The sequence below is a fragment of the Salvia miltiorrhiza genome, chromosome 3, assembly GCF_028751815.1.
Source record: "Salvia miltiorrhiza cultivar Shanhuang (shh) chromosome 3, IMPLAD_Smil_shh, whole genome shotgun sequence".
Lineage (NCBI taxonomy): Eukaryota > Viridiplantae > Streptophyta > Magnoliopsida > Lamiales > Lamiaceae > Salvia > Salvia miltiorrhiza.
The window spans coordinates 47,391,713-47,401,412 of NC_080389.1; the positions used below are offsets into that span (position 1 = coordinate 47,391,713).

General features: G+C 35.4%; 2 protein-coding genes across 4 annotated transcripts; one reads left to right on the forward strand and one right to left on the reverse strand.

The window, feature by feature from the left end:
• Positions 1-889: 889 nt before the first annotated feature.
• LOC131016197 (small polypeptide DEVIL 14) lies at positions 890-1,476 on the forward strand. Its single transcript, XM_057944831.1, has one exon. It carries the CDS (start codon positions 1,130-1,132, stop codon positions 1,268-1,270), a length of 141 nt encoding a protein of 46 aa, XP_057800814.1. The 5' UTR covers positions 890-1,129; the 3' UTR covers positions 1,271-1,476.
• A 298-nt stretch (positions 1,477-1,774) lies between these two features.
• On the reverse strand, positions 1,775-6,311 carry LOC131016195 (uncharacterized). Of its 3 annotated transcripts, none has more exons than XM_057944830.1 (9): positions 6,129-6,311; positions 5,540-5,596; positions 5,134-5,293; positions 4,303-4,988; positions 3,858-4,031; positions 3,648-3,764; positions 3,047-3,226; positions 2,643-2,689; positions 1,775-2,312 (listed from the first exon to the last, which is right to left on the reverse strand). In XM_057944830.1, the coding sequence occupies exons 2-9, from the start codon at positions 5,585-5,587 to the stop codon at positions 1,934-1,936; spliced, it is 1,791 nt and encodes a 596-aa protein (XP_057800813.1). In that variant the 5' UTR covers positions 5,588-5,596; positions 6,129-6,311; the 3' UTR covers positions 1,775-1,933. The 3 variants fall into 3 exon arrangements, with proteins under 3 accessions (XP_057800813.1, XP_057800811.1, XP_057800812.1); XM_057944828.1 differs by having other exon boundaries at positions 6,023-6,311; XM_057944829.1 differs by lacking the exon at positions 6,129-6,311 and adding an exon at positions 5,824-5,991.
• Between the last annotated feature and the right edge of the window lie 3,389 nt (positions 6,312-9,700).

Consider the following 9,700-nt stretch of genomic DNA (forward strand, 5'->3'; position numbering starts at 1 on the left):
TAGAAAATGATACATATCATGTAAGGGCAAATAATTTGTACCTAACCTGTCCGTTGCATGAAACTAACACACATAAAAAAATAATGAAGGTATATATTGCAAAGGAACAATCGTCATAAAATAATAATTTTTTGGTCAATGATTTCCATTATAAACTCCAAATACTTATCAGTGGAAGCCCTTTTTTTAATAGATTAAAAGCTAATATAGAAATGAGGTGTCGTGTTTTTTCAAGGCAATATAGTCATACGGTATTAAACTTGTCTATACACCTCTAAATCTACTATCAAACTTGTCTTTTTGCCTCTTCTTGTTCCCTATTCATTTACATGTTGCAGGATCAATTTTTGGGCAAATTAGGTGGATTAATTTGCATAAATAACGTAGATATGTGTAAATTAAACATAGATAAAGTATTCGGTAGTTATTAGTTGTGGAAAATAAAATTGAAAAATAAATTGCATTATCAATAAATCACCTAATGAAAGCGAATTAAGATGTCCGACCTAAATCAATTTGATTTTACTAAAATACTAGAAAATTAAATGTTTCCAAGCGCCATAAAAATCCAAATAGTTTTAGTATGTAACATAAGATGTCCGACCTGCCCCCACCCAGAAATATTGACCCACACTTCTCAATCATTCTCAAATACTTGGAAACTTGAGAAGAAGAAAAAAAATCTAAACTCTATGCAAGTAAATAATTGGATTCCTCATTGATCCCAAACAAATTAAAGAGATGGATGTAGCTCATTTATTTCCAAAAAAATAAAATTGATTGCCTTTATTTGAGGACATATATTTCTATATAAAGGGGAACAACATGTCCCTCAACTAGTAGAAGTTGATAATAGGTCATTTTCTAGTAGTGCATGCAAGGAGACAAATTCCACAAGTTTTGCTTTGTCATCTTAATGTTTTTTGTGCATGAAGTGAATGCACCCAAACCCTCAACCCTACAACAAGGGCCACAAATTCCCTCACACCACAAGTTCCCATTTCCATATCTTCTCTCACTACACATATATATATGGACACTACAAACACCTCCACAAACTCATCACTCCCACTTCAGAACTTCAAGAATCTTCAACTTCTTCTTTCAAAGTTTTCTTTAACACACAGACATGGCTGCATACTCAGTCTTCCCATCAAGAAGCTTGAAGCAGCGATCCGTCCAACGTTGCTCGAAGCAAATGAGGGAACACAAAGCTCGTCTTTACATCATATGGAGATGTACAGTGCTTCTTTTGTGCTGGCATGAATGAAGAGTTATGTGCTCTTGCAAATATAGAGCAAGTGTGATTCATCTGCAGTCACACACACAACACACAGTAGCTGTAGAAGAAGATCATATGATTAATTTGGTTTTTTAGCTTTTGTTAGGAGGGTGATTTTGATCTTGATTTTTGTAATTTAACTCTAGTTTTGGGCATCAAAGCAAAACCAAGATTGTGTTGCTACTTTCTTGTGTTATGCAACTGGTTTTTGTTGGATATATAAATCTATATCAATGTAAAGAAAAGGGTACCTTATTTTGTTACAATTTAGTGTTATGAGTTCTAGCTAAGATGTTTTGATTCACCTTAGTTCATTACAATTTACTGCTTGCTTAGTTCCAATTGATATTAGAAAGGCCAAAGGTCTTTTCAACAAAGCATCTCAATTGGATCACTTAAATTTACACGCACTAATTTCAAATTGGTAATGTCCTCTTCTCTGCATCTGCCCCTGCTTATAGGTAATCCAACAATTCGAGAGAAGAAAAAAAATAGCTGAAATAATACTTTAAACTGCAAAAAAACAGAATCTACATTTCTGTGCTTCTAGAAACTCATGTAGGCTGATAATATCCAGATAGCTAGATAGATTTCAAATAAGATGGAGAGAATGCACGTTATTTTCTCTCTGTTCAACTTGGAATATTTCGCTCATGAGTTTGCTTCGCTGCTGTCAAAAAACTCCCATCCATCATCTTCTATGAGCACCTTGCTGTCTTCCCTGGCTGCTTCAACTTCAGGGACCTTTTCATGGTCACTGTTATTTTCAGGCGCATTGCAGTCTTCTCTGGCTGCTTCATCTTCTTCAGGGACCTTTTCATGGTTTCTGTTATTTTCAGTCTCCAACCGTTCATCATCTCTGACTGTAACAGTCTCCACTTGATCCGGAACCAAGCTTTTCAATGATGAGGTTGAAGAAGCTAAGAGGAAGCTCGTCTGATTGGAGAAAAGTGATTTGCCAAGCGGAAGATGCTGATCAAATTTCTCCTTTAGATGCTTCACATCCTGACATATAACAGCTATTTCCCCCCTGGTAGACACGAAAAAAAGGAAAAGAACAATATTTCTCATCATGTTGCACTATTTGGTCAAAACCATAAGCTAAGGCAAGATATCAAATGTTAAAACACCAGTCTCTGGAATGCTCAATAAAAGATTGATAGGCATCTGGTAATAAGATAAATTCTGCAACGTTAATATTAACTTTTCCATTATAACTATGCTAAGATGGTGGCCAAGTAGTTCACCCACATGAGAGATCTACCACTACCAGCATGTATTGTGCAATGTCATACTGAGGAAATGATATTGCTGTAGAAATGCATAAATTGAAGAAGTTGACCGAAAAGAAGCAACTTACTGCAATGTATCTACAACTCGTCCACGATCCACAAGAAACTCGTGCAACTGCAATGCAGCAGTAACAGATTAACGATGAGAAACCAGAAGTGTCAAGGGTGTTTGTTTGGGAACTAAAAACAAATTCAAGAATCTTGACAGAAATTCTCCCAATTCTATATCCCACTTTCTAGATGACTTTACATCTACAACATAAAACTCTCATTATTTAAAACTAATATTAATTCTCAGTGACAAATATTAAAGCAAAAAGTTGCAACTGTCAAACTATCTTAAATTTTTTTAACCAAACATATGCAACACACACTCAAATAACACAGAATTATGTCTAAATTCTTCAATTCCTGCAAAGATTTTGAACCACATAACAGGTAGTAGAAACATCTTAAAGGGAAGAGTTACTACCTTACAATTATCTTCTGCCTGTAGTCTCAGGATCTTTGATTCTTGCACCACTTGTTCCATAATTAATTCCTGTTCTACAAGGAATTTCCTTGCAACTTCTTCCTTCTCTAGCTTTTTCAGCTCTGCAGATTTTATTTCATTCACAGCAGCAGCTAGTCTGACCTCTAAACATTGACGCATCTGCAGCAGAATGTGAGAAAATATTAAAAATGTTACCATGATCAACTGTCCTAGAATCTTAGTTGGACTTTCTGTATATTTGAACACAAGAAGCACACACACGATAAAGCTGAGTTAATCAGTCACATCACAATCAACTTGAAAGTTTAACAATAGAAGATTTGATCAATGAAAACTTCTGGGAAGAGCCTTAACTAGATAAGAGTAAGTATTAACTTGCATAGCAAGCTTTCTAGAATTTCCCTTTGTAAAATTAGAGAACTAATTCATCAAAATCAAACACTGCTTTCACAAATCAAAATATGATTGTTCCAGATCAGATTGTCCAAGTCTCTTAAGATTCAACTTCAATGCATGAGAAATAGCAAGTGAAAAGATAAAAAGGTTATGTTTGTGCAGAAAGGGATGTATCTAAACTCACTTCATCAAGATCTGCAAGTGATTTATCCCTGTCATCCGACAGGAAGTGCAAGCGAGACTGGAGCTCTCTCAACTCTGTTGCCAGGATGGCTTTCTCACCATACACTTCCCCTGCATGCTGAGAGTGAGAGGTGAAGCTGAAAAGTTAAACTAGGGAATACATTTAAAATATCTAGAAAGAATGCTATACAGTCACAAAGAGGATTAAAACCATGTCATTTGCCTCTTTTGCATGTTGCAGCATTCTTTTAAGCTCCTCAACCTGATTCAGCAAATCCATACCCCCTCTCGCAGCTTCAATTTTGGCTTGTTCTGCATCTTGCTCCTTGACCTCCACTTGCTTCATCAAGTTGATGACAGACTCCATTTCCAGGAACAATGTTTTCTAAAAGATATCATATGTATCAGGCATATATCAAATATTTAAGTCACGTCAAAACTTAAACTGCAACATCAAATTGCAGAGCAAGTTGAGAACAATTACAATACCCATGATAATTGATGACCAAATGAAACAATTTAGTGGCCACAGAATCAGTTTTACATTATACTGAAATAGGGAACCATTTTAAACACTGCTTATTCGCTAGATCACGTTTCTAGAGCATATTAGTGATATATGTTCTGGATGTATGAGAATGTTATACTGTGGATACCTTATTATTTCTCGCATCTGCAATAATTTCCTCCAAGACATCCATGTTACCAATTTGACTAGACACGGAAGCATTCAAGGTTGACTCCTCTTCAATACCAATAGTATCGCTCATGTTTTTCCCACTGGAAGTAATGTCAGTAGAAAAAGATAAATTTGATTTATCTAAATTACTCCCAAGCATGTCAGGTGCTTCCACCCATGAAGAACTAGCAGATAAATCATGAGCAGTCCCATCAGCATCATTTTCATTTTCAGGAATGCAATCCATCTTCTGAACGACATCCATTTCAACATCTTGTGACATTCCCACTGTAATCTGAGAACTACTACCACAAGAAGTTTCACTGCTGTTTTCTAGGTATTTATCAGCGGAAACTGTGCTCTCTGTTTGAGGGCCTCCCGAAACTTCAATTTGACAAGTTCCCACTCTATCTTCGCCTATCACCACCAGAGATTCACTTTGAGAGTGAATGTCAGCATTCATTTTTATACCATCGTCGTGGGTTTCCACTGATAACGTTAATTGAGCGGTATCGTCCTCTGATTCAGAATGCCCTGCAATGGCATCACGGAAGGGCTCACTTAGCCCATCATCAGCGGAAGTGGAAGGTTGGCTGTTTCCACTAACAAACCTATGATCATTCTCTTCTTGAGGTACAACCTCTGTTCTCACAGACGAGCTACCTGCATTGCACCAGCATGAGCTGCTAGAGATTAGTTGAGGGTACAGCAAGGCAAGTCACTTCAATTAGGTTACAAAAAAATCATGGGGAAGAATATCTGTACAACAGAATATGCAAACAATAAATTGAGCAGTAAAACTACTTACCTTTCGACGATTCACCTTCACAAACACTCCGACCCAAAGGACTATTTGGTGTAGATCTTACAGTGAAGAAAGGAATTATCTCTTCAAGAACTGCTACAACAGCCGCATCTACATCCTTGCTGTGCTCGATAGCAACAGCTCTAAGAGCTCGATCATCAATCTGTCAACAAGAAATTGGGAAAATTAAGAAACAACTAACTAGTACCCTGCTCTCCTTCAGGAGACTGATAAAGAATCACAATATGTAACAAACAACTCATGCAATACGGAATAATAAATTGTCTGCATTTGAAATCAACAGTATGATATCAATGCAGGATCATAAAACTCAATCAACCTATTCCTCTTGCATTAAAGTTTTTCTAAGAAAATAAAATTCAATTAAGACAGAATTGAGTGAAATTACCAGCGGAAAAAGATCTTGCAGTGACTCGTAGACTTTCTGGAAACTCATATTCGTGTCCTAGAAAAATCAAGACAACAATATAAAAATTGCAGTTAGACGAGCAGGCTGAAGCTCTTGAATTCTTCCGTTCAAAATAAAATAAACAAAACTTATCAACAAAAACCCTAAGCCCCTAAACCCGCGTGATCAACCTTTCACTACAACAAATAGACCCGCATAAGAATATTTATAAAACAGAATTCCAACAACCACAGCAATCAAAAACCCAAAAAGAAAGAAAAGACCTTTCGCCTTCTTCCAGTGTGAATACGAAGGGTAAACCAATATTCGCAATAAACACACAAAATTCGTCGAAAATATCGGTCAGTTCCCAAATATCCGACCCCTCAAATTACATTGCTCATCTCTAAAAAAAAAAAAATATTTATTAAATATATAGGAAAATAAAAAGTAGAGAGATGAAGGAATCGCAACGAGATTTACCAAAATTAAGGAGCACAGCTTCAGCGTGGATCAGCAATTACGTGCGCAAAATGTCAGCTAGATTATACATACATGCGGGAAGATAAAACGATCGAACAAAATCTACCTATTTATACGTAGTGATAGTGGCGCAGCTGGCGAGGTGCTTCGTTGAGTTGTACTTTTCATCTAAGTTTGACTATTTTCTCCCATGTGAATTCGTTTACCCGCGTGTACGACTATTTTAAGCGGAGGGAGGAGAGAGACAACCTGGGCGCTAAGAAACCTAGGCACTAAGCAATTCCGAGATCATTTGACGTGTAATAAAGTAGTTATTATATTTATCATTTTTTTTGAAGGGATGTTTGGCTTGTCTTTATTGCATGTATATGGATGATATAAGTGCATCCATTATGACTCATTTAAATGAGATAGTTGATAATGTGTCTAGGTAACATCATAGTGATAAATAAATTTAAAAAAAAAAAAGCAACAAAAATATGAACTAGGTGCTATTCTTAGTTGGGATAAATAATTTTTTTTTTAAAGCAACAAAAATATGAACTAGGTGCTATTCTTAGTTGGATAATTCTATACTAATAGAAAAAGAGCAAAAAGAGCTTAAAGACAGTCTAAGACAAAACTTGTGAATTACTTATTTTACCCATGTTACATATTTATTACTTATATTTATAAAATATAAATTTATTTTTATATACATAGAATACTTTATATCTATAGCTATTGATAAGGCTTATAAATAAATATATTCATCCAATAAATTATCTAATAAAAGTAATGAATTAATAATTTTTTTAAAATAATAAATTATCAATTAAAATAACATTAATTATACGTACAACGTACGTTCTTTCTGCTAGTAATTATAAAAAATGTGGCCTCACCTGGATTCAAAGTTTCAAACGATGTGTCTTCTTGATGATTTTGATAATGTTTGGGTTCGGTATGTGAGACGTGAGTTTATTATTGGAGGTTCTTCTTCATATTCCATGTGTGTACGTAATTAAATTTAATTTTTTTCCTCAAAAAAATTAGTTTCAAACAATGAGCGCATTGAGACGTCCTCAACACGCATAACTTTGGTGCATGCAATACACACACCCGTTGTCAGTTATAACTTATTCTTTTCTTTTCTTTTACCATTTTTTTTCTTCTTTTCTTTTAACTATTTATTTTATTTTTAGATTTATTTTTTACATGTTTTTTTAAAAATGAGGTTGATTTTATTGTTTTGAAATTGTAAATGAGCGTTGCAATATAAAACGATAAAAAGAAAATGAATCCATAATTTTCTTATATATACACCACAAAATTCTAACTATCATTCTCAAAATTTTTATGTTTGTCCAATTATCTGAATGCATTAGAGTTTTCCAAACAATCCTATTAGTTCATCTGTTCATATTGAATTTTCATCTCAAGTGCATCTACCTCTAAGGTATCAGTCATAGAGTAATTCTCACAATGGTATCCTCTGCATTAATGCAATAGGGAAGAAAGGTTTCACGTCATTGTAAAAATGCATAAATGTGATTAGACAATTGGCATGTGCATGGTGGCCTAGTCGATCACTATGACGAGTACTTACCTATTCCTGAAACAATGTGACATCTGTGCGGCTACCATCACCTGTTCCTCGTCTCTATTCTCTATTAAATAGCTCGCACCAACAACTGACTTTGTCGTGCAGCGTCGATTTTTGATAGCAAAAGAGAAAAATAGCGTTGATTTGGAGGGGGGAAGATAGAGAAAGAGCATATCTAGATTTAGGATCGTCACCACATGCTCTTCGTCTCTATGCTCCGCCGAACAGCTTGCACTAATGGTTGACTTATTCTCGCAATGCTGATTTTAACAGGAAAAAAAAAAAAAAAAAAACGACGTTGATTTCGGGGGAGAGAGGGAATGGGATATAACACGTAAGTATGAAAAGACATATTAAAGAAAATCTACGCTTCGGACGACATGCCACCACCATTTCCACCTTATATCCTCTGCACTAAAATGCAACAACAAAAACAACCACAACAGATGAACAGATAGCAGGATAAATAGAGAAGATGTACAGTAAATTACGATAATAGATTAAAATTTATCTATGTATATTTGTGTGCAACATTATGCTTATTTGTGTGTAACATCATGTTTATTTATGTTCAACATTATGCATATTAAAAATGTGTTAAAAAACTTTAAGAACGCGGAAAACTCTAAAACATCAAAATTTTAAAGGGACAATAATACCCTTTTGTGTTTTTTTTTTTATCTTGGAAGACATTTGTCATGTATCAGTTATTATGTATCCACATAAATACAATGTGTAGTCCAGATTTAGATTTATATACTAGTTGAGGAAGGGGATTTACCCAGATCTCAACTCTCTATATATTTATATGTAATATGTAAAAAGGGTTAGTTGTAGCTTTGATACATTTTGAAAGATAAAAAAACAAAATATGCTCACACAAACTAAAATATATAAATAATAACCACTTTTTAAAAACTTGACATATATACCCTCAATGAAATTATAATTAAAAATTCAAAAAAGAAAAAAAGAAATCTCTCTCTCTCTCTCTTTCTCATCACCGCTCCGAGCCTCCTCCTCGTCGTGTCTCGCTTCTTCACGTCGCCGTCGGGCCAGCTCTTTGCCCCCTCTCTCTCTTAGCAAATATACCACCTTTCCTCCCTTCTCTGTGTCGTGCCTTCACATCTTTGCCACGCCTCGTTGTGCCTCTCCGCATCTCGCGTTGCCTCGCCATGTCGAGTCGCACGTCGCACTACCCTTCTATTTCACTTTCTCATATTTTAGTTGGGTTCAGTGCTCGACGCTCGAGCGTCGATAAATAGTTCAAATTGAGATAAATAGTTCAAATTAATATTGGTGTTGCTATTAACATGTGGAAGTTGATAATAGCAACACTTGCGTGGTCGATATATATATTTTTTCAACCTATATAAATGAAGGATTAAAGTGCTTTAGTAGAAGTCACCGAAACAAAATTAAGTGTTGGGAACTTAATGAAATATCTTAGCCCTAGTTTTGATGATACCAAAACTCTTAGATTTTTCTTTAATAGACTAGAACTTTTCGAACTCAAGTGTTAGAGTTCATGTTTCTAGTTTAACTGTTGTCCTGAAGACTGAAGATCAGAGGATTGAAGATTGAAGACTGAATAACTCTCAACTGAAGATAGCTTGTGAAAAGACCAAGTTAAATACTGATGTATTTGACTTGGATGAGGATTTCACTGAAGAATCAGTTATGACTGATTTATTAATGTTAGCCACGTGGAATTAGCGGACTGATACTCAAGTCAAGTATCAGTTGACATTCTTCATCGGACTGAAGTTTCTAAGTTAAAAGGCAGTCACGTACTTTCAAGTACATCCGCATTAAATGCAGAGATTTTGAAGATTGTCCTTTCTCTGCAGATCATTCCTTTTTGGTGCAAACTTTTCAGATGCGCCTTACCCCCTGTACCTGAGACACCGTTCTTCACCAAATAAGGAACCTCGAAGATTGAAGCCTCAGCCAAATTCAAATTCCTCTCACAACGGACGAATTCTTGAAGACCATCTTGCCAACGGATCTATTCAAGATTTCTCTTATAAATAGAGCTCGAGGAACACCACAATCTTCACCGATTCAAACGCACAAGCTGAACCTCTGCCAAA